Source organism: Wasmannia auropunctata, unplaced genomic scaffold, assembly GCF_000956235.1.
Source record: "Wasmannia auropunctata unplaced genomic scaffold, wasmannia.A_1.0 LD336023.1, whole genome shotgun sequence".
Lineage (NCBI taxonomy): Eukaryota > Metazoa > Arthropoda > Insecta > Hymenoptera > Formicidae > Wasmannia > Wasmannia auropunctata.
This window is the reverse complement of record NW_012026867.1, coordinates 391,887-415,326: the sequence shown is the minus strand read 5'-3', so window position 1 is coordinate 415,326 and position 23,440 is coordinate 391,887. Positions and strand designations below refer to the sequence as shown.

Here is a 23,440-nt window from a genome sequence, read left to right as displayed (position 1 = left end):
TGGAGCAGCCCGAACAGCTGATTCTCGCTCGCTCTCGCAGCCTCGACCGTCCCGGGACTCCCGGGTCACTTTGGAGCTTGTTGCTGCTGCACTGCACGTATTACAGCGGTTGCGTTGCGATTCGTCATAATCAGCAAACAAATCTGATTTCTCGGCCCGCAGTTAAAGAATGCAAATATCCCTCGACAGGAACTTCGGTCGGTGTTGAAATCTTTGAAGACCAGTGCATTGCAGCGAGATTAATTTTGTGGCACGATAGACTGCATTTGCGAAAGTTAACATGCACATTTTATCAGCTATAATAAAAACAAAAAAAAATAATAATACGTGAGCCCTTTCTTTTGTATCAAATTTAAAGTTCTGAGATTATTCGCAATGTATAAGTCGCAGTTCGTCGGTCTGGACGACAAGCCATGCGATACGAAATGCCTGTTGTGCGATTGCACGTTTGTCCTTCCGACGAATGAGGCAGATTTTCTCACGCACTTATTTAAGGTGCATCGCCTCGTTATAGGCGATTCTTGGAAAATAGCTAGCTTAAGAAGGTAGAATGTTAAATTATTATTCTATTGCCTGCCATTTGTTTTCTTTCCAATCAGATATAATAATTCTCATACACACAATTTCAGTTATGTACACTACTGGGGCATAAAATTTAAAGAGGCACCATTAACGACCTACTGCAGTACAATGTTAATGGATTGTACGCCGGATGGACGGTCAAGTAAAAATGAACATTACTTCATGCTTTCTGACTGTCTGTCAGAGGACAAGACTCTGAGAGAGGAGATACATCGGGCCAAACTGGTATGTGCGTCAATGAAAAGTCAATAAATTATAGTTGCTAAGCTTAAATAATATATAACGACCTTTTGAACCGATTTGTAATTATTATTTTAAGGAATGGACACTGGGGCAACAGGCAGCTGAACGTGCAGATACCAGCTTTAAGCGTGGCTGTTTATTCTGCCGTACCGAAGTCTGTGGATCGCGTGCCTTGTATGTAAAACACCTTTATCAGAAGCACAATCTTTACCTTGGCAAACCGGAAAATTTGGTGTTCATTGACGAGCTTCTGGACAAAATCCAAAACAAAATTGAAAGGTATTGCATTAAAAAATTTACATCTGCATGTATTCCAGTAGCACAATGTGATATTAAGAATATTTATACATTATCTCATTTTTTTAGTTTAATATGCATTTATTGCGAAGGAATATTTAAGGATCGCATGGTATTAAAGGAGCATATGCGAAAAAAATTCCACAAATGTATAAATCCTAATGATAAAGCGTACGATAAATTTTATATAAACAATTATCTGGAGCCAGAAAGAGCTTGGAAACGGAAACAGGTAATGCGCGATTTGAGGTGAGAAATATTAATACTTCAAAAATATGATTTTTTTAAATTTCTACAGGCTAATTCGGAAATAAATCCCGAAGTAGCAGGCGGTAGTAGCGACAATGAGGACGAAGAAAGTTCATGGTCCGATTGGAATGACGAATCTATCGGGATAACCTGTCTATTTTGTAATTATAGCAACAATGAATTTACCTGTATCCTGGGGCATATGAAAGAGGCGCACAGTTTCGATTTTGAAGAAATCGTCAAAGACCTGACCTTTTATCAGAAAGTAAAAAATTATAGCAATAATTAGTTTTTAATGATACACTTCTCCGTAACACGTTATTGTCAAATTACAGGTGAAGGTAGTCAATTACATAAGAAGGCAAATACAGTTACAACGATGTATTTTCTGCGAAACAGAATCGGACAATGTCTTAGAACATATGAGGAATCAACAACATTGTAAAATTGCCACACCAAAATTTTGGGATCAGCCGGAGTAAATATGATTGGAATTATATAGAATTTATTTACATAAAAAAGAAGTTATATTAAATACTTTTTACTATTTATTCTAGATATTACTTTCCTATGACTGAAAATGACTCATTTTTATACAATCTGGACGCAACTAGTAACAGCGATGAAGAAAATGATGTTGACAATCTTACTGAAGCAATGTAAGTAATAATTGAAAGAAAAAGATACGTCGATTATGAAATTGAAACAAATAATGCATTTAAAAATTTCCAGGTGTACTTTATAAATGATTTTCCGTAAACAGAAGATAACTTTTCTACTAATTTTTTGTTAACTTGTAAAATATTATTACATCTTATATTAAGATCGTGTACATTTGAGCTGCTATCTAATAAATCTATATTGCTTTTTGTGATATACATTTATTTACTTTTATCGAAAATGACATGATTTTCTAATAAATATTTTTTTTGTATATTTTACAAAATATGTGTATTAGATTGTAATTTATGGTTATTAACATCTTAAAATATGTTACACTAAAAAATATCTATTAGGATATATTATTCACATTATTTGCTTATTTTTGAGAAAAGTCTCTTACCACGTACTTTAGAAACACCTTTGCTGGTTCCCGCACCTTCATCTGTCGGTAAACATTTCTCACGGAGAGCTTTATATAACAATTCAGCGTCATTTTTATTTTCAAGTATTTCTCTTAGTTCTTCCTATTTATAAAAATCATTCATTTTTAATATTTTTATTTAAATTGTAACAGAAAATTAAATTATAAAAAGAATTTAAATCTCTTAACATTATTCACTTACTTGTGACAATTTGATAAGATGATCTAATGATTCCCCTTTATTCAGTAGAACACGCAAATTTTTCGAATGCACGCCCGGCAATTTAGCTATAAAATCTTGGATATTAGAGTTATATTTTTCTGCCATTACTTGCTTGTTTTCTGTCTCTTCATCTGCTCCAATTTTAGCGGCTACGTTTGCATCGGGCTGATCTCGTCCTTGCTACAAATATACAACTTGATTATTCTCTATTTTCTCTATTTATCTAATTATATATATATATATATATATTGATTTTAAATTACTTTGTACATATATATAAATGTATATATTACCTTTAATTCTTCAAACAATTGCGCTGTAGCATGTGGATTAGGAGACCATATAATTTTTAGTTTAGGAAAATGAAGAGTTAATAATTGCAGTTTTGCTGTTATTTCATTACTTTTAAGATCTCTACTAACATAGTAATTTCCCTAAAACAATAGTTAACAATAATTATGTAAAGTGAATTGCGTATTCTTATGTCATACTTATAAAATTGAAAAGAGAATACTACCTGAAAAGAAAACGGTTTATTTTGATCAAATTCTATTAGGAGCATGGGTTTAGCGTAATGTCTCGTCATAGAAACTGCTTGATTATACAATCTCCCAGAAAATAAAGAACCAATCAAATCAGATATACTTTTTCTCTCAACACATATTTCTGGTGTTAGAATATAATCGCCCACCTGTAACATTATAACATTACAAACCATGTAAAAGTGTTTTACATTAATCAATTTTATATATGTATATTTCACTTACCACTAATGTCACTGGTTCAATTTTTATACCGCGCGAGTAGAGAATAGCTGGTAATTCACTTCTAAATTCCCTCATATCGACAATAACTTTTGGAATTATTTTGACTTCAGGTTGAGATTGCCCTCCTCCTTTACGCGTATTTTCCTCCTGATTTTTATCATCTGACTGAATTGCAAGAGCCAAACAATCGTCCGATTTTCCATCTTGATCTTCTGGCACAACCATGGTCTACGAAGTAATAAAAATTGTAATTACACTATTTTTAAATAGCGTACTATTTTTGAGATCGTTACTGGAATACTTACAGTTTTCGTAGTAATCAAAGAATGAAATGCATCCTTTTCCCGTCGTAAGGAGGTAAGATACTCTTGTTCCTCAACCGATCCACCGTAAATTAAAAAATATACTTTCAATTCTAACGACGGATTATTATTCTGATATACCTCCAATTGTCTCACAACACCAATATCGGTTACGTACAAAATAATATTGTTTGGCATATGCTCGGTTAACATTCGTTGTAAAGCCATCGGATCCCCTCCTTTCTTTATGGCTTGTATGAAAACGATAGGCGCGGATGCAGCATAATTTTCTCTAGTTAAATCTAAATCTGCAATCTTTAAAATCAGAGAATAGAATTAATAAAAAAAACTACTTTTCCTACTAAACTACACAAATATTTCTTAAATGTTATTTGAATGTAACTTACTTGCGAACATTCTTCAAACAATGTCTGATGTTTTACATCTTCTGTGGAAGTGCTTGGCTGGGTTCCTTCTGGACACTTTTGCGACAATGTGAGCACATAAGTATCTTGAGTTTCCTCTTGCGTTTCCTCATCTGTATTACTTTCTGCGGTATTACTAGACGTCGATGGTTGATCTTTTGTACTCTTTCCTTTGCCTTTTGTTCTACCACTCGCTTTTTGCTCTTTATTATGCGACAGCTTTTTCAGACCCTCGTAAAGTAAGTATTCATTTGCACCCATAGTTAAATAATTCTTTAATTGGCGACATATATTGTTATCATGCACCAAGATAAGAGCCTTATCGATATTCTCGTAGTCTTTTTTTTTATGCTTCTGTTCTTGAATCTCAACCAAGACTTCTGATAAAGCTTGCCACTTTGGATTTGGTTCTGGTTTCAGTTCAGTCTTTTCCGTGTAAACTCTGCTTCTAGCGTATTTAAACAGATTCTCGAATTCGGGCAACATTATCCAACCACCGGATTTCATGGCGTATTCCATTGTCCGTAAACGATTTAGCATGGCATAAAATGAAACAGAATCCTCGTACGTCAGAGATATAATCAGGGAACGTAAGGTTTTTAAATCGGAAAACAATTGTTTGGTCGTCGTACTGAGCTGATGCCAGATTGGATCTACTTGCAAGTGTAACTGCTTGTGAAACTTCTTTGCTATTGCGTTCTCCACGGTCAATTCGTCTAAATCCAAGTATTTATTGAGCCTCTTCAATTCTTTCACGATATAATTCATAACGTCGAGCAAAGTGGTTTGAATGCTCTGCATCTTCGGTGTGATCTGCACGTGGAGCTCTATAACCTCGGGCTCGCGCTTCGACAAGCAATTGTTGACAGTAGCGTGGAAACGCGGCCATAAATATAATTTCTTCACGAACAGAGTTTTCATAATTCGCTCCACTTGCATGTACCCAACTGTGAAAGCCAGTGACGAATTCGTGAACGCCTTGATAAATCCAGTCTTGTTACTTTGTCTGTACAAACGCAGCGCAAATGCCTCTTGATAAGCATTCAGAATATTGTGGGCTCTATATACGAGAATGCCGGTGACCAAGTGCAGTGGAACTCTGTTTTTTAATAGATCTACCACCAAAATACGACCCGATATAAACAGCACTCCACCCTCCAAGTACATCACTTCCCTGCGTTTGATAATTGATTTTATTAAATGATGTATGTAAAGAATATATGTAGAATAAGAATATTTTTTAAAATTATACCTTTCATTAGAAGAATATTCAGCATTGACTACGAGCGGTAATTTACTTGTTCCATAGCTTTTAAGAAGATCAATAAAGTAACGTTCATCGTGATCAGTGGTTCCCAGGATTATTACCAGATTGCCCGGATCCGAGTAAGCTTTTATCACATTTGCAAAAATAGTTTCTATACCAAGACCCCTATAAACATTTTCCAATAAACAATAAGATTGTACTCTTATGCAATATATATGCCAGCAACGGCAAAATATAAAACTTACTTAGCCATAATAACTAATCCATCCTCCTGAAGGATTTCAAGGAAGATTTCGTTTTCGTATTCCAACATGTTTATCAACAGTTTCCAATTCGATGTCTAGATTTTTTATTCGCTCCAGCTTTCAAAACAATAATTCAAACAAGAGATCCAGATTGGCAAACAGTAAAATATCTCTAAGCTGAAATAGATGAAAAGAGAATAAGATACTTATAAAATGAAATAAATATGCATGGAAAGAAAGAATTACATAATAATTGAGACTTACCCTATCGCGAGTTCTGTAAGTACTTCTCGATGTCTCGCCGTAAGACGAGGTGTCGTTGTCGTCAACTATTACTTCGGACACCAATAAAGTATATTTACTGATTTCATGTGACGGATGGCCGTAAACGCCAATGCTTACAGGCCGTTTGAAGCTGAAGAAATGTAACATATTAGAACTGTAACATATTGATAATAAAACAAATTTGAAACACTATAATTTGCAGGGTACCTCTTAGGGATAAAAATAATATCTTCTCCACAGGTTGCTGACTGCAGACAATAATGATCCGGCTCGTACGTCGGCTTGCTTGTGATCTGCGACGCATATAAATCTGCATCCCCCGTACTAAAAAAAAAAAGTACAAAGTACACAGTGAGTGTATCGTGCATTGCAACATTTAACAAAGGAAAAAAATTCTATTTTATCAATAGAACAAGAATGTTGGAGAGAGTAATGAACATTAATAATTAACTTGCGTGTTAATAATAATAATAAATTTAATAATAAATTAATAATTAAGTTAATTAAAATAATAAAGTTAATAATAAATTAATAATTAACATGATTTAACTCCCACTTACATCGATGTCAACCGTATCTTAATGTTACCGTCGTACGTTAAGCTGTAATACTTATAAGAACCGCCGGGTACATCGTCACTAACGTAATGCAACAATTCCTCGTCCAGTGCCGATACATAGGTTATCTAAAATTTTAACAACAGTTTACTGCGTGGAATTTTCATGTGGTTTCAGAAGCTCGCTTCTGGATGAATTTCAGCGCATGTAAACCTGACTGTACCAGTGCCGCAATAAGAAATATCTTCATAGTACGACGCATAACAATGAAATGTTATCGAAAAGCACTGTTGGACGTCGAGCTGCTCTCAAGGCGCTTCGTATAAATAACGTAACGGATTATGATACAGCTCGTGCGTGACATTAGAATCAAACTATCGAAGTCCCGTTTACGCACGCATTACGTAAAGTTCGCGAAATTATATATCTCGTGTTGAAACGGTTCCAGCGGGATTCGCGAGCACGCGAGCATCAGCTGACTGCAACAATGTCAACAATGGCGCCAAGCCGCTCGAAATTATCATATATCTATTTATGTTCGAATAACTCGCATTCAATCTCGTTCGTTTCTCCACGGTCTTAAATTTCATGAATAATATGATAACAACAACACAGTCCCGACGAGTAATAACTAATAAATTCTTTTGTACAGAGAGGATTCCGAACTTGTTGACAAAGTTGGAGACGAGTTTCTTCGATAGGTACAAGTTACGAATAACAGATGTCACTTCTCTGCTTAAACCAGGCCGACCGCACTTGTACTCGAAATAATACTTTGTCAGTCACATTTTATATTTCATGTAATCTCAGCAATATTAATTCTTGATTTCAAAAATATCTGAATTATATCATAAATTTTTTATTGCAACAAATACAAGTTATTTCCATAGAAATAAGAATTTATTGAATACAGCCCTCTTCGATAATATATATATACATATGACGGGAATATACATAAAAAATTGAGTTTGAATGAGGGAAAAATTTTCATCCTTGATGGCTTTTATCATTTAAAATGAGGTTAACAAGACCACTTTGTGGTCCATACGATCCTCCGTTAGATTCATAGTCGTGGCAACGTGACTCGTATAACGTATACGCGAAACAAATGATTCCACGTGATCCCCGCGATGATCGCGCAACAATTAGCTCGAGATACCGGTCGGCGCGGCGATTAATTATTATTATAACGAGGGTAAAATTACTAACGTCTCGCGTTTGAATAAAGGCACCCATGTAAGGGATACCGGTGCTACGTGCGATAAAGCGCGCGATGCAGGAGCGGATGTCGGATGACGGGAGAAAGAGAGAGAGAGAGAGAGAGAGAGAGAGAGAGAGACTCGCTCATCGCCAAGTTTCCTCCGCGTTGGACATCCCATTAGTCGGGGCCCCCATATTTATGCAAATTTACGCGCGCTTCGCGCATGGCCTACGACAATGTGCGAGCAGTGCATATATCGAGCTGTGTTCCCGTTTACGGGCCCTATACGATGCCCCTAACACGTATAACCGCGATCAACTATGATATCCGGCGGCAATTCGCCATTAGTAAATAAGGTGTAGTAATTACGCTGCGAAGGAGGGCGAGCGAGCGAGCGAGCGAGCGAGAGAGAGAGAGAGAGAGAGAATCAAGGGAGACTTAATAATGAGCAATTAAAGCGCGAGTTGCGCGGAGGATATATTTTATTTTTCTCCGTGTGCTTATTCCCCCCCCCCCTCTCCCCTGCCCCCCCCCGGCAAATATATGTAAATCCACCTGCTGTCCGCAGGCGTGACCGCAATTGCTAATTTGTAGGGACGGTAGGAGGCGTCTGTTTGTCGCCCCGCGGGATTTTTCTCTCCCGAAAGCGCCGCGCTCCCTCGCATTGATCGCGCTTACGTGAGAAATTACGTGCGCGAGGGGGGAACGATCGCGAGATCGCTATTCCATCTTTTATTTCGACAGGACGTTTCGTGCCTCGAGCTACCCGCGCGTACAAAATTCCCGAGCAGCGGCCGTGTTCGGGAGAGAAAAGCGCGCCTTATTAAATAGCGAAAATGTAATATCGCGTGAATATAAGAACGACGGGTAGCGCATTCCTTCATTTAACGCGCAACTTTCTCTCGTTAATGGAGAGATGTGTGAACACGAGCGTTTCGGAGATTGCGAAAATCCGAGTCTTTATATACCGTTTCGAGAGCTGCTATATATATTGGGCCATGAAAGGAAGTCCGGGAACCCGAGAGGAGGAACAAACAAAGGTACGACGTCTTATTGCGAATCACTGTCTCGGATCCGTGGACCGTTATGTAGGTTTAGCTTAAAATGCGCGAAGTTAAAACGAAGACAAAACGTGTTGAATTTGCCGATACGCACGTTTCGCGTGCCGGTCTCAATTTATTGAAAGAGGCGAGTGCTTTGTAATCTGCATATTTATGCAACTCTCCTGGTAGATTTACAAATCGCGTGCTGTCTCTCTGTAACAAGGTACACTCGACAGGATCATCGATATTACATCGGATCGCTCTTTCCGTACATCGCTCTATCGGTACGAAACACGACGATCGCGCGGCAATTGAATTTTTCCAATTTTTCACGTCGCTGGCTTGTCCAGCGCGAGCCAATCAGCGCGGCCCGTTGACCGATCACGTGACTCGAATTTCGGTGGACTCTACATTAAGTGCCAGTCGTGCCCCCTTCGCCCCTCAGTTGCTTTGCAATCATTTCGCCGCGGTCACGTACGCTCGTTTTTTCGCGGTCGTACGCATCGTACTATAAAGTTTCGCGAGAGTCGCGAGAGTCTTCCGCGGGATATACGCGAACGGGCCTTACGACGACCCCCTCGAACGAAGAGCGGAGACGCGATCGCGGCGGCTAAAGACTCTCCGCGCGCTCCGGCGTGCACGCAACGCGAATCCGCCGCGCGCGTTCGTTCGCTGTGCGCGCGTAGTACGTACACGCGCGCACACATATACACACGCTCGCCATTCGCGTTCGCGGGCGAGCGAGCGAGCGGTTACGCTCTCGTGGTGAATCGAACCTAAGGGCGCCGTTGGAGTGAGGTGCGGACGGTCGCGGGCGCGAACGCGCGCGCGCGCGCGCGCGCGTCGAACGAGAAGTGAGAGGGGCGTTGGGTGAGTGGGGAGGGGGGGGAGCCCGCGAGACGGAGGGTCAAAAAATGCGAGGCTGCGCGCGCAGCCGCTTTGTCTCTTCCGTCGAGTAGTGGCGCGGCGGTGCGGTTGGTGAGGGGGAGGGGGGGGCGCTCGGAACCACGAGGGGGCCACCAAGGGTCCGCGAGCGGACCATGGCGGACCAGCGGCGAACTGCATCCTCTCAGTCGGCCGCTGAACCCGCGCGCCGTACGGTTGGTACGCGTGCGTTTACCGCGCTCGACCGTCCGTCCGTCCGTCCCGTTCGGTATACGTTACGTTCGCCCGCTCGTTCCGCGTACCGTTCGTCGTCTCTCCGTCTATCGTCACCCGACTCCCGTCCTCGCGACCGAGGCCGACGCGTTCAAGTGATATCTCCCCACGTTTCTTTTTCCACCGTTTTCTTCTGCCCCCGGAGGCTGCCTGCCCGGCCGAGGACTGTCGCCGTTCCGGCGCGGTGGTGTTCCATCCGAGGGGAAAGCGGCGGGGCCCAACACCACACGGCTGCTACGCGACCCGGCGTGAGACTGCGGGTCCTACCCCCTTGGATTTTTCGGCGGTGATCGTCCCCCCACGTCTCTGGTGCAGGGTCGTCCTCGTACGCGGTCGAGACGCAAATCTTTCCTGCATGGTGAGTGCACGCTTCGAATTAGAGTATAATACCTATCCTACGCGAACGCCGCATTGACCGGCCGCCGCGGCGGTTGCAACGGGAAACTGCTACCCTCGCCCGGCTATACGTGATTCACGGGGGTGGATTGAAAGGGACGAGTGGATGCGGGGATTATCATTCCCGCGAGGATGTACCATGCCTCCATGGCCATGGAATTGAATAGTAAATATCATCGATATTCGAGTCGAGGGGAGGAGCAGTGAAGTTGCCTGTTCTAAATTTTGCGAATAATTCGAATAGAAGCGTTCTGAATTCGAGATAATCTCCATCGTGCACTTGTCCCTTCAATTTGAATTTTATGCAATGATGACTTCGATCGAAAGTGCATCGTGACAATCGATAAAAAAGATAAACGAGGTTCCCAATATGGCTACTGACAGGTATTTTTGTCCTTGCGAAAGCTCGTGTCCCTTCCACTGGGGCACGCTCAAATTTTGAGCAGTGAATTAACATTCGCACCGATATGTTAGCGGATCGCGGATACAATTTTCTGTGCAGGTGCGACCATTGTAATATGAGCATTTCTCGTTTAAGAGCAAAATAGACAGGTTTATGCTTTCTTCTCTCCGCAATGCCCATACGGAAAACCATCGTGGTTATCTAGCTTATTACCTCAGGAAGATATATTACCTATTGTATAAATTTAAAAAGTATATATGTGTTTGCATGTATAGAGAAATATATGTAGCACTGATTTTTCAATAATCTTATAAGTAGAGTCTAATTTATTCTAACGAAGTCTAGTCTAGAAATAGAAACGTATAGGTTAGGTTAGATTATAATTTGCGTCAGGTGAAGATAATCACGAAAATGTATCAAAGTGTGCGCTCTATGATTTTCTCGAAAAATATATTTTGCGCGAGTGTGACAGCTCTGAATTAGGAGTTATAAATAAAATTGCGTCGCGCGCGAAATTTGCATCTTCTTTCCGGAGTAATCCTCGCAGAGACGTTCGTCAGCCAAGGGACGTCGTTTTCAATTTTAAACTCCGCATTGGCGCGATCAGCACCGAGTTGTCGTCGACCGCGTTTAATCTCGGCATATTCGCCTTTTTTTTTCTGTCTGCAGAAATTCGTTTTCACCGCCGGTCTAATGTATGGATGTCTCTTTTCATTACGGATTCTTTGGCTAATTGTTTTAAGACGATTTTAGCTTCTAAAAAATAGATCGCGATTTACTGCAACTTTCCAAGTTTCAACATGCTATGTTTTTGTAATTCATTCTTGATTTATGATTCTATTATAACGAATTAATGTGAAACGGATTGATGAATATGATTTCATTTTCGTTCAGAAACCACCGGCCACCGACTATTTATTTTTATTGTAGAATTTTTGGCATTGAAATGATATTTTTCAGCTTCCGTAGAAAATCGCGATTTATTGCGAATTTTTAATGAAACCATTTTTATAATTAATTTATATCTCTATTAAGAGACTTCATGTGAAATAATTTGAAAAATATGATTTTGTTATTTATTTTCTTCAAAGTTTACAATTATCAAAAAATCCTATTATTATCCTTTATTATATGTTTTCTTTAAAACTTATAATTATCGAGAAATTCTATATATATATATATATATATATATATATATATATATCTTCTTTTGATAATTCGAGATAGCTCTGGATAATTTTAGCTAGAATATTCACTGACAATATATTTGTTTGGAAAATATCCATTCTAAATGGGACAAAAAAAATTTGTGACGAGAAAGATACTCGAGATGACGTTTTGGGACACCACGACATGCACTTCTAATAATAAAAGCTCTCAGACTGACTCGCTAATGAGTACGCCGCGAAGAAAGGGAACGGCCGCGCTCGCCGGGTTTTCACACGTGCACCACACGCCGACGCGAGCAAAAGTGACGCAACAGAGAGAAAAGTGCTCGCTATCGCGGAATAAAGTCCGGATTTTTTATTCCGCGCGCGCGCGCTTTGTATGCATTCTCCATCGTGTTGTTGGTGGCTCCCGTTAGTATCTGTCGTAATATTCGCCATTTTTACGGCTGGTAATTCTTCGCTCGTCTAAAAGCCATTAGTTAGCAGTTAACGTGAAGTCTCTCTCTCTCCGTGTTGAAACACTTTTAATAACAAAAGAAATACATTATCCGTCGAAGAAAAATCGCATCTCCATATCTTTAAATGGACCTAACCGTACGGACGCGCTAATAAACGCGATAACGATCGGCGGTGACGCATAATAATTATGCGATTATTATCGTCGTCGATTATTATTCGATGCGCTCGAGTAAGCGCGTTTCCTCGTATTGATCTCTCCGAGAAAGTCATCCGCGTATCGATGATCGGACGATCACCGCGCGTGACGTAACGCGACATTTTCAAGTTTTTCCGCTTCTCCGCGCGAACGACCGGTTTTCCTACGATCACGCGCGCGGTTTGTCTGAGATTTTTCGACGGCGCCGCGCCGGCCAGATGCGTGCGTATCAAGTGTATCATGTAAATGTAGAAGCAGGGAGGGGAGAGAGAGAGAAGGAGAGAGGATCGCGCGCGCGCGCGCGTTGAATAACAACACGCGTTTCCTCGGCGGCTCGTTCTCAAGTGCACAAAATTGTGCGTGTCTCGCATGATGTAATCATATAAGTGATACTAAGAATGGGATTAACGTTATACGAAACTGGGAGCCGTGTAATACTGTAGAGTTGTATGTCACCGCGCGATGACGTGTACACGCCGCCGTTTCACCATGTGACGAAGACTTCCTCCTCCTCTCCTCGTTACTTCCTCCGGATGGGATACAATGAAGAAAAAAAAGGGCAAATTGTAGGCTGCACGAAGTACGTCTTCATATACGTATAGTCTTCATCGGGACGTATCTTCAGGAAGTAGGGCTCAGCTGGCGTACGTTGACTCTGACATTTTCAACTTTTTCTCTCTCTCTCGCACGTATTACGCATCTCAGGAAACGACAATTTTCTCTTTATATATATGTACAATGTTATGCATAAATATATGTCACGATATTCTCAACAAGATTTGATATTCTTAGAATTTTAAATAATTAAAGCTACATTTATAATCAAATGTTGCTACAAGCGAACGACTTGCAACCTCGCAACGCGCTCGTGCTTCCTTCCGTTTAAATCTTGATAACATAAGTCATCAATAACCGCAATTTGGCGTAATTGCCGTAATTGCTGCAACATTCCCATCGCGGGGGGGAAAGCTACTGTCCGCGCACTTTAGTCCGTAATTAAAGGCGAAGTTGTGTTTCCACGCTCTCAAGTGTTAACAACGGCAATTATTGATAATCGTAGTTTATACAACTATAATTTTGATCACATTCCCATATATCCAAATTGATACCTCACGGTCCGTAATTGAATGCGACGTGCGAACGTGATTATGTTTAATCGTAGCGACGGTTGTCATTGAGGAACATCCTAGGGAAGGACTTTCGCGACTCGTGGTTCAATTTCAGTGCCGCTCGAGAGCGCAAACCGCCAAGTTATGCCAACTCCGACATTAGTGTCGCAGTACGACAATCGATCTTTCCGGCCGACCCGTACTACCGCAAAGCTTCCGCTGTGGAAAATCCCACTTGGCGTTTATTAACCCTCGGAATCCTGAACAAACTACTGTCACGTAACAATACGAAATTAGAAATAAATTGGTAAAATAAAAGAAACACGAAGCAGTATACAAACATTAAAAGATATCAAATATAAAATATTTAAATATCATTATTTTATATCACATACAAAATATTAATATTATTTTGTATTATTTCATATTACACACATATTTGCTGATATCAATTGTTATTACGGATAATTTAATCTGTAGAGGACGGGAAGCCGGTTTATTGGCTTTTAACGATTCAAATTAATTTAACGTGATTGATGTTCTTTATTTTATTTTATCGTCTTAAATAATAATTTTATTGATACATGATTTTTTTAGATGTATTATATTAATATTTCATTTATGTATATTATACAGTGTACAATATGTATACTGATACATATATCTATTGTGTTTATCTATCTTGAAAATTTTTATATAACGCATTTCTATATCATATATTCCATTATAAAAGATGTGAAAATAATTATTCTCTTATAATAAAATATTTCAACAATAGAGTTTGAAGACTATAAAATATTTTCTTACCGTTTCTTTTCAGACGGGAAGTCAATATTTAGTTCTGGAATGTCTTAGCTTTTTTTTATAGATCATTATTATAGCATAGATCTCAAAATTTTTAATTAAAACTATAGGTGTTGGAAAATTATTCCGTTCTCTAAAGATTAATAGATTATGTGTGTTAATAATATTATTAATTGTGTGAATAATATTAATATTATTAACATATTAATAATATTATAAATATTATAATTGTATTCTATATTAATATCGCGGCAGTGTCCGGCGTATCGCCACGTTAAGAAATAATAGTAGGTTTGACTTACCGTAAAAGTACAACACACGTGTACGGATACTCGAGGTGATAAAAAACGGTGTCCTTTAAGGTCGCCGAGCGCAATTATATCTAATCGATCTCTATCTAATGATACCTCTAATGGTATCTCCGCTTTATCCGGGCAACTTTCATTTATGTATCGTTCGCGGTTACGCATTGGCCACATGTTCGCAATAAAGGGTACCCGTTCGCCCGGCGATTCGACCCCATTCGACGCGGATCTCCGCGATACGTTCTCGCGACCCTTCAATCCGTATCTCCATCCGCACTTAAGTCCATTTAACGGTACATTTAATCGTCTTATTTTTAGACTTTTGCGATACGAATACGTTATATTTAAACTGGTGGGAAAACGGGTTTTTCCCGTATCTCGCCGGTTAATTAACGAGATCCGGGAAAAATCGATCCGGGCGCTGGGTGTAAGATTTTGCGCACGCCGATGAGAGATATTGATATTTGCGCGATTTATTGATTGACCCTCGAAACCACGTGTGTATGTGTGTGGCCAGGCAGACGAGACGTCGCCGTGATTGCGCGGCGAGGAAGTAATTCTCGTTTCCAGCGTTTCCCTTTTTTTCTCTCTCTCTCTCTCCTCTCCTTTGTCGCCGCGCGCACAAATTCGGGCTCTGACTTCAGAGCTTCTCTCGTAAATCATCCCGCCACGGCAAAGTCGCCGCTATTGCTTCTGAAAACATCCCCGGTGGTACGGTCGCATTAACCCGGTGCTTCGCAAAAGCATCACGCTGCGCTCGTACGTTCTATACCGATAGTCAGGGATTTTTCGCAATTTATTATGCCTTCACGTGTCTATGAATAACTTTTCGTGCTATAGAGCATTTATTGTTACTTATACGTATAGCATCCTTTTATTCTCTTGTTAGTTATTGCCAGTTTTGTTATTCAAATAATTAAAATAATATTTCTCTATTGTGTAGTTTTTCATTGGAAATGCTTGTTAAAAAAAAATCCCAAAGAGAATCAACTATTGCATGAGAAACAAATTATTTAACTATTTTTAAGTGTACTTTCTGTGAAGAATCATATCACTTAACAGCATTCAACGGTGGCAGTCGACGACTACAGAGCTACACAGACATCATGTTTTTATAGGCGACACTAGTAATACGTTTATCCCGTGTTTCCATTATCTCGCACACAGTAGAGCTGATCCGTTCGAAACGTCGGCTTACATCGACACGATCGTTTTCCGGACGTTTAAGGGCCCTTTCCCTCTCCCCCTCCATGAAAGCACTTTGGCCACCGGATAGTCGGATAAACCTTTTAAAACGTCAGCTCGTCGACACGTCGGGATATTTCATATTCACGAGGGGATAAAGGGGGGAGGCGAAGGAAGTACCGTCGGGTGGACGCATCTTTTTCCGGATTTGTCACGGCGTCTCGATACGCCGCCGGCCCTTAAAAGTTTCGCTACTCGACGAACCGCGCACGTGAACGCGCGCGCAGACTTTTAATTGCCCATATTTTTAGATTGAGTGTCCGGTTTGCCCGCGACGATAAATTTCTCCGCTCCCTGACTTCGGCGTGATCGCCGGTGTTCCTTCCTTTCCCCCTCGCCCGCCCGTCACCATCGCCGTCGTCGTCGTGAATCTTGTACCTGAACCCTACACCTGAGAGAGCGCAGTGGCGTATCTCTTCCCACACACCGGATCCGAATGCGAAGGGCCCCGTTGCTTATAATCCAAAAGCGGAAGGGGGGAAGTTCGAAGGCAGGATGAAAGGACCGAGGGAAAAAAAAAACAATTATGTCTCGAAAGCGAAGGCGCGTATTTGCGATAAAATACCTGACTGCCTGCTAGATAATTAATATACTTAATGGACCGATGATATGTGCCACGGGGAAATAGCAAATGAGATACATCGCACCAATCTACTGCTGGATATCTACTGTGTTAATGCGCGATGCCCGAGCTCTAACCGCATAATATTAAACTAGTTTCGAACTCCATGCTGGTACAATCAGGAGCGAAGACGGTTGCAACAAAAACGAGTAAAGTTTTGAGCGAATAATCGAGCTGAAGTTTCCTTCGTTACTCTATACGAAGAGAGTCATTATTTTATGCTGATTAACGTGAAAGTAATAAATCGAGACTATACATATATCAGAGGCAATATTGTGTTTTCTTGCTTTGTTAGACGCTGGTAATTTCGGCGAAGATTCCTCCTCGGCCGTATCTGAAAGGTTAATATGTACCATTTTACGTGGTATTGTGGCCGATGGCGAACCTCGAACAAGAATGAAACGGTACAATATACTTATTCACATCGCCGTACTTTCCGCATGATTGCACGGAACGCTACAACGTAGCCGCAGAATCTTTTTCGCCGCGACGCGTTTCCAACGTCTCGTTACCTCGTAACCCTCGCGGGACGTATAGGAATCGGATCAGGATCATTGCGGAACAACGCAGCGCAGCAGGTGGGGGAGGGGGAGGTGGAGGAGGAGGCCGCATATTGTCGAGGCGTAACGGATCAGAGTGAAAGTCCGAGACACGACTCGCGCCGCTCGCTCGCCTGCTTGCGCGCCCGCTCGCGAGTCCGTCTTTCTTCGAAGAGGAGCCTTCGAAGGCGCGATATCGGGCACAACTCGAACGGATCCGAAATAGTCGTGAGCGCGTTCGCGCCTCCCGGCCGGCTGGCCGGCGATACTTACGCAATTACGTTACGAGAGAGCGTATACGAGAGACCCTCATTTTTCCGTCCCCTTCTTTCTTCCCTCTTCCTCTCCAGGAAGCGCCTTCCTCGCTCGTCTCGCTCGGGCACGCGTTTCGTTTTCGCTCCTGTTTCGCTTCGACGAGAAGAGGCGCGTGCGAGTGCGTGTCCGTGCACTTCCGACCCGACTACTGGCCGGCCACTCGTGCGCCATTTACGGGTTTTAGTCGTGGCGAAAGGGCCCTCACGGCGCGTTCCACGGCGGGTTATTTTTATCGCCGAGATGCGAGATACCCTTTCGCTTTCCGGCGATTTTCCAGATCTATACAGAGAAAGAGAGAGCGCACGCTCCATTTCTTTCCGTATCTTCGATACTCGTCGTTTGCCAAATGTTACAAGTTACGTTGCCACTGAAATTGGAGTCTCAGAATTTCATTATCCGGAGCTGCGATCGTGGAGAGTATTGCTCCTAATCGTTTGCTGCATCTCGCGGTCTATCTTCGTGATTCTTTATTTATCTGAGGATTGCACAAAGCACCCGGAGACGTAGATACGACTGCGCAATATTCGCGCCTGCGTATTATTCGTTTCGAAAGTCTAAGTGACGGAAGTGCATCCTACTCCGCGCGGAATTGCGACAGACGGAATTAATTGCTGAATCGGAATATACGGGAGAGACAGCCGTGGCGATTCGTGATTCATGATGCCTACATTTCAATTTCTATGTCAATGACGGGATATAATCCCTACTACACTCTCGTCTGCGCCAAATTGGACTAATTCGTGTAGGTTGACAAAGAGGGACCTCGTTCGAGATATTCGAATGGGTATCGCAAGTCGACATTTAGCCCGTTTACGAAGCTGCCACAAAAATATCGAAAGAACTATTTAGAAGTACAGGCGTGGGCATATCTTGTTACCGGTTCAGCTTGTACATTGAACGTTTATCAAAGGACATTCTCTCGAATGTATATACGCAATATCGATGACATTCGAAATGTCAGAAGTGTCTAAATATTGGAAATATCGGTGTCACACCATGAATTTTTTAACTGTATAAATTTCTCACTATTCCCTTCCAGATTGTATTTCTATCTATATTATACAGGGATAAAGTATAATTTTTAAATCAGGCTTAACTTTTAATACTATCGTTGTAATTGATCAAAAGGTCTATTATCGATCAAAGATAGAAAGGTCGAGTCGGGTTTCGAATTCGGACCGGGCCCGGGTTGAATTTCTCGTGATGGCAATTCTCATCTTCATCTACATCTACATCGAGAAAGTCCCTTGCTGCGAGAAAGTTCCGTAACTGCGTAAAGCCGTATAGCGCGAATACCGCGTCGAAACAATGACCGGTATTCGGAGCGTGCATTTATTTAAATCGCGAAGAGAGGCAAGTGTTGCTCCTTGCGCGCCGAGTACGCAGCGAAGAGGTTAAATATATCTGGCCTGGCTTAACCGTTCTCCTCCTCCCTATCCTCATTCCTTTCGAACGGCCGGTCTCTGGCTAAGTCAGATTCGAGTGCAGCACTCTAGGCGAGAAGCCGCGCCGAGGGTCGCCCCGATGACGAATGATCAGAGCGAAGTTTCCAAGATTAGTTACGGGAAACCATCGCGCCGCGCGGAGACCCGTTCGTTCGTAAATCTCATGACTCACGGGTTAGATAGACAGACCGCTTATCGCGCAGTCACGGTGGAAAATGCCGGATTTAGTGTCTAAATTAAATCATTTGCTCCAGCATAATCGCCGGCGCGGTATTCGCAAGATTTGTGATGTTAATGCGCATTTACGGTCTAGTTCTGGAAATGCGGTTTAACGTCATTACTCAGCGTACCGTAGTTAATAGCGATCTGGTTAATTTGATATAAATAGAACCGGTACAATTCAGCGTTAATGCGCTTGTTGACGGAAAATTGAGCTCTCGACTCGCGGAAATTGATTATTTTGAAAATTCATTCGATGATTAAAGCGTTTCCGTAATTAATGCTGATGAGAGAGGACGAGCCAGGGAGGGGTTGATTGTGTGCAGCACACAGCCGCGTAAAGCACCGCCCAAGGAAAATATTTGGGCCGGAAATTATGCGCGATATTTTCGCACTCCAATAATAAACTAAGCTAACGCTCGCGGCGGGTAGCGGATAGCGGACCAAACGAATAATGATCGCTCGGACCAAACGAATAATGATCGTTAAATTGAAGCTGACGAGCGCAGCTTTCGTTCGTCGACGCGTGATCCTATCCTCGCGTGTAATCCCGATTTATTTCTCGCCCGATTTCAATTACGGGCAGCCGTGCGCTGAATCATAAAGCTCTACAACCCGTCAAATGGAAATAAATATGCTTTGATAATTATACGAAATGACTACTTTTGCAGTTGTATTCACAGTTTTGTAAAAAGAAAGGAATGCACTCATTAGTTTCATACGCGAGCGATATATGAAAAGACTTGATTGGATTATACGTCCAAATCAAAAGTACAAAGGATTTTACATCCTGTAATTGATGTATATTATATGTCGTGTATCATATAATTAAATATCGTGTAATTATCGTGAGTTTCATGTCGTATAATTAAATATCAAATTATTTTTCACTGTGGTTATCTTTAGATGTGGAGCTAATATAAATGTTTTTTTTTTTTTTTTATAAAACTATAAGTGTACAATATTTTTAAAAAATTCCGTGCGGTTATGACAGCGTGTTTATTTCTGTTTGACGAGTACGTAATACAAGTATGTGATATAGATGAACGTTTTTCACTTTGCACTCTTTAAAAAATACGACTGCAATTTGCAGCGAGTAAAATACCGATGCGTCTGCGAAAAAATATACGCGCCGGTAAGTGCCGCGGCGCGTACAAATGGGAAGTGTGCGGTTCGCCCGTGGGTGCTTGTACGATGTGGAAAGAAGAAAAAAAAAAGGAGCACGAAAGTGCAAGTCGTTTGCGTAACGCGTGAGTTACTTACAGCGGCGTTCACACCGCCGGTTAACAACGAAATGCACGTCGGTTATAAACAACTGTTATAGCCGTACCACTGTTACGGCGCTTTAACAGTTCTCTAGCAATAATAATGCTCTGCGTGATGTAAGATTATTTAATAACCAATAAAAATATCCGAAGCTGACAACTTGCTCGACAATCTTGCTCGTGAGAAAAAAAAAACGGACGTAAGATCCGTTAGAAGATCAAATTTCGCGTATTTACCTCTCAGGTAGCTTCTCGAAAAACGTGATCTATTATAGTGAATGAGACACATTTGTATCTATTTAACAATACGATTTCGCAAACGGACGAAGGAGGATTTACGTGGCGCGCGTATGTGTTGTAGGGGATTTCTCACGACTGATGAAAGTGACTTCCTCGATCGACCTCTCCGCACTCGATAACACACCGCACCGACGACGCGACGCGTTTCTCTAAGGCTTCTGTTTATCACGGGTATCGCTTTACGGGATTGTCCGCGCAGATAGGCGGCCGGCAATCGGAGCCAAGGTTCGCTTTGAGAAAGTTACGACCTCGACGACAGAGTCGTGTAAAAAAAATTTTGATAGCGCCCACGTAAGGACGATATAATAAGATAAACAATGAGATTATATACCCACGTTTTATAGACATCACTTGTCGCGGCGTTCTCAAACGTAGTGGTAATAAATTCAAATCTAATTTGCACTACGACACATGTTCTTTTCGCCGGAATAGATATACAAAGAAGAATTAGAGATAGAGAGGATGTTCGTGAAATTAATGGAGACATTACGGTACTGGCGAACTACTTGTTCCCCTCTCTCTTTCTCTCTCTTTCTGATATTATAAAATTCTGCGGATCGATTATGATGATTGACAGCCAGATGGTTTAAGATTATAAAAAAGATCTTAGATGAGAGCGGCGATTTTGCAAAGTCATCTTTTCACGGCGATGGCTTTGCAACAGCCATTACTTATCGAGTTTTCGAGCCGTTATGTCATACTGCTGTTATTAGTCTATCATTAATCCGTACCAATATGAAAACACGGATATTGGAAATTATACGTTGCGCGATGTAATCATCCCTTAATCATACACAATCTTAAAAAAAAAGGGGGAGAAAGAGGTACCCCCGTAACCTTCCAAATTGCAATTCGCACGCGTGATTGAGTGCAATATGCATAACTGCCACGACTATCAAGTGCATTGTTGCATTCGTCTGTTTTCTCCAGGATTTTGTACAGCCGCTGTTAATTATAGCAATTGCCGTGTGGTACGCATTATCGCGGAATGCAGTTATGCAAACGAGAGAATAGATCTCCCCCGAGTGCAAGAAGTGCGGAATAGTAGTAACGAAATGTTGCAATAAAGGAATCCAGGAGTCAAGAAGAAAAGAAGTCGGTTGCTCTCTCGAATGTGTTCGGTCCCCGCAAATTCTACCGTTTCGATTGCCGTTCGTTGACGAAGGATCACAAGGATCAGTACGGTTCTTCGACAACTATCGTTACTTTACTTCCCACGACCGGATCCGTACCTAACGGCCGGCGGTGTCTCTAAACACGCCCGACTGAAAAGGCGGAGGCGGTGCTGGATAAGTGTCGGAGCCGGGGCCTCCCGTCTCCCTCGTCGTGAGATCGGGGCAACTTAATTGTTGAACTCAATTCTATCAGGTTCAACTTCGTTCTTGGATTCCGTTCCGCCCGGGCGGAAGTTCCCGGGTGACATTTCGCGTAATTACATCGCAACATTTCGCTATGAGTTTTCCGAAAAGTAGATATTTGCGCGATCCTCTCATACGTGCATAAGACAGGATTTGATCGCAATGTTGCAAGTTTTAATCGAATTTCTTTAGAGAGAGATTATTTAAAAAATCTAGCAAACGTGAGATTATTTAAGAAATCTTCAAACGTGACAAATATGATAAGCATTGCACAATAAGGAAAGCAGTATGTATAATTTTTTTTATATTATTTAATATTTATATTTTATAATCACAACTTATACGTATTTCTCTTTCATTAATATAATAATTTCTCAAGTACGAAGTAACGATAAAAAAAATCGTGACGAAAAAATTGGAAAAATCTTTCTTAATTTTTAGTTTCATAAATATCGAGTTGAGAAGAATATTCATGTTGCAGAGAGTACTGCATTTCTGGCAACATTGTCTGGCGTGAGTCATCGCGGCGCTTCGCCGCGGTGAGTTACCGTTAACTCTTAGCACGACGACGTTGAATCCGCGAGCACGTGAGAACACGCCTTTTTGCCGCGCTCGTTATTTCCGTCAGCGACTCGGCTTGTTGTTTGTTTACGCAGCCTTTTTCCGAGCTCGACACGGCCTTTTTAAAGAAAACGCGAAGGGCACCAAACACATCCGAATGTTTCTGTTAGCTCGGAAACGTTTGGGAAAAGCCTCCCGTAGTCTTTTTCGTATTTGCGATATAGTTATCGTTTCGCAAAATCGGAATTTCCCTCGCAATTTTGCTGAAAATTTCGCTCCTTGCACTGACAAAATTTCGCACCGCCTTTACGGACGAACATCAGTCACGTCTCTCGCTCGGCAGTGGCGTAAGAAGTTATGAAACGTGACGCGAGAGCATATAAAACGTCTCCTCAATTACGAGCTCGCTCTATTCAGACGCTCAGACGCGTCTAGCGAAATTGGCTTTTCTTGTCTCGCGCGAATCCGAGGCGGTTTAACCCTTTCCTTACGTCACATTAAGCCGCTTTGTTAAACTTATTGACAAACGAGATAGGAATGTACCGCAATTACTAACGTAAAGTAACGGTGTCGCAAGTTGGGGGGGGAAGGAGAAAGAGAGAAAGAGAGGTCTTGATCAATCGTGAAAATATCAGAAATTATCGTGAAATTGATCATGAAATATCGAAGTGAAATAATGCTGAAAACTAGTAGTATATTTTCTCTCGATTATCAATCTTCTCTCTTTCTCGTTTTTACAAATTCAGTATCAGTTTTATCTTAATAAAACTTTTATCTCTTCTTTGTGAGTATTTTTTCAAAT

The 23,440-nt window shown here is 41.3% G+C and overlaps 3 protein-coding genes across 3 annotated transcripts; 1 reads left to right on the top strand and 2 right to left on the bottom strand.

Annotated features, from left to right (window-relative positions):
• Positions 1 to 61: 61 nt before the first annotated feature.
• Positions 62 to 2,245, top strand: LOC105452965 (zinc finger protein 277). The gene is made up of 8 exons (XM_011694534.1): positions 62 to 545; positions 630 to 807; positions 902 to 1,104; positions 1,192 to 1,354; positions 1,421 to 1,636; positions 1,707 to 1,849; positions 1,929 to 2,030; positions 2,104 to 2,245. Exons 1-8 carry the CDS (start codon positions 376 to 378, stop codon positions 2,114 to 2,116), a joined length of 1,188 nt encoding a protein of 395 aa, XP_011692836.1. The 5' UTR covers positions 62 to 375; the 3' UTR covers positions 2,117 to 2,245.
• Positions 2,246 to 2,317: 72 nt separating this feature from the next.
• On the bottom strand, positions 2,318 to 5,771 carry LOC105452962 (DNA repair endonuclease XPF). Its single transcript, XM_011694529.1, has 9 exons — positions 5,685 to 5,771; positions 5,425 to 5,604; positions 4,155 to 5,346; positions 3,751 to 4,062; positions 3,446 to 3,673; positions 3,196 to 3,369; positions 2,972 to 3,112; positions 2,658 to 2,858; positions 2,318 to 2,558 (listed from the first exon to the last, which is right to left on the bottom strand). Exons 1-9 carry the CDS (start codon positions 5,750 to 5,752, stop codon positions 2,403 to 2,405), a joined length of 2,652 nt encoding a protein of 883 aa, XP_011692831.1. The 5' UTR covers positions 5,753 to 5,771; the 3' UTR covers positions 2,318 to 2,402.
• Positions 5,769 to 7,194, bottom strand: LOC105452963 (UPF0669 protein C6orf120 homolog). Its single transcript, XM_011694530.1, has 5 exons — positions 6,750 to 7,194; positions 6,530 to 6,654; positions 6,177 to 6,293; positions 5,949 to 6,099; positions 5,769 to 5,861 (listed from the first exon to the last, which is right to left on the bottom strand). Exons 1-5 carry the CDS (start codon positions 6,786 to 6,788, stop codon positions 5,805 to 5,807), a joined length of 489 nt encoding a protein of 162 aa, XP_011692832.1. The 5' UTR covers positions 6,789 to 7,194; the 3' UTR covers positions 5,769 to 5,804.
• Positions 7,195 to 23,440: the final 16,246 nt, after the last annotated feature.

Coding starts and splice junctions, on each gene's coding strand:
- LOC105452962 (XM_011694529.1), bottom strand. CDS start 5,752: ATGTTGGAATACGAAAACGAAATCTTCCTTGAAATCCTTCAGGAGGAT. Junction 3,113..3,195: donor ATAAACCGTTTTCTTTTCAG/GTAGTATTCTCT, acceptor CTATTGTTTTAG/GGAAATTACTATGTTAGTAG. Junction 2,559..2,657: donor ATCTTATCAAATTGTCACAA/GTAAGTGAATAA, acceptor TTTTATAAATAG/GAAGAACTAAGAGAAATACT.
- LOC105452965 (XM_011694534.1), top strand. CDS start 376: ATGTATAAGTCGCAGTTCGTCGGTCTGGACGACAAGCCATGCGATACG. Junction 808..901: donor AGATACATCGGGCCAAACTG/GTATGTGCGTCA, acceptor TATTATTTTAAG/GAATGGACACTGGGGCAACA. Junction 1,355..1,420: donor GAGCTTGGAAACGGAAACAG/GTAATGCGCGAT, acceptor AAATTTCTACAG/GCTAATTCGGAAATAAATCC.
- LOC105452963 (XM_011694530.1), bottom strand. CDS start 6,788: ATGCGTCGTACTATGAAGATATTTCTTATTGCGGCACTG. Junction 6,655..6,749: donor TATTTCTTATTGCGGCACTG/GTACAGTCAGGT, acceptor TTAAAATTTTAG/ATAACCTATGTATCGGCACT. Junction 6,294..6,529: donor AAGATACGGTTGACATCGAT/GTAAGTGGGAGT, acceptor TTTTTTTTTTAG/TACGGGGGATGCAGATTTAT.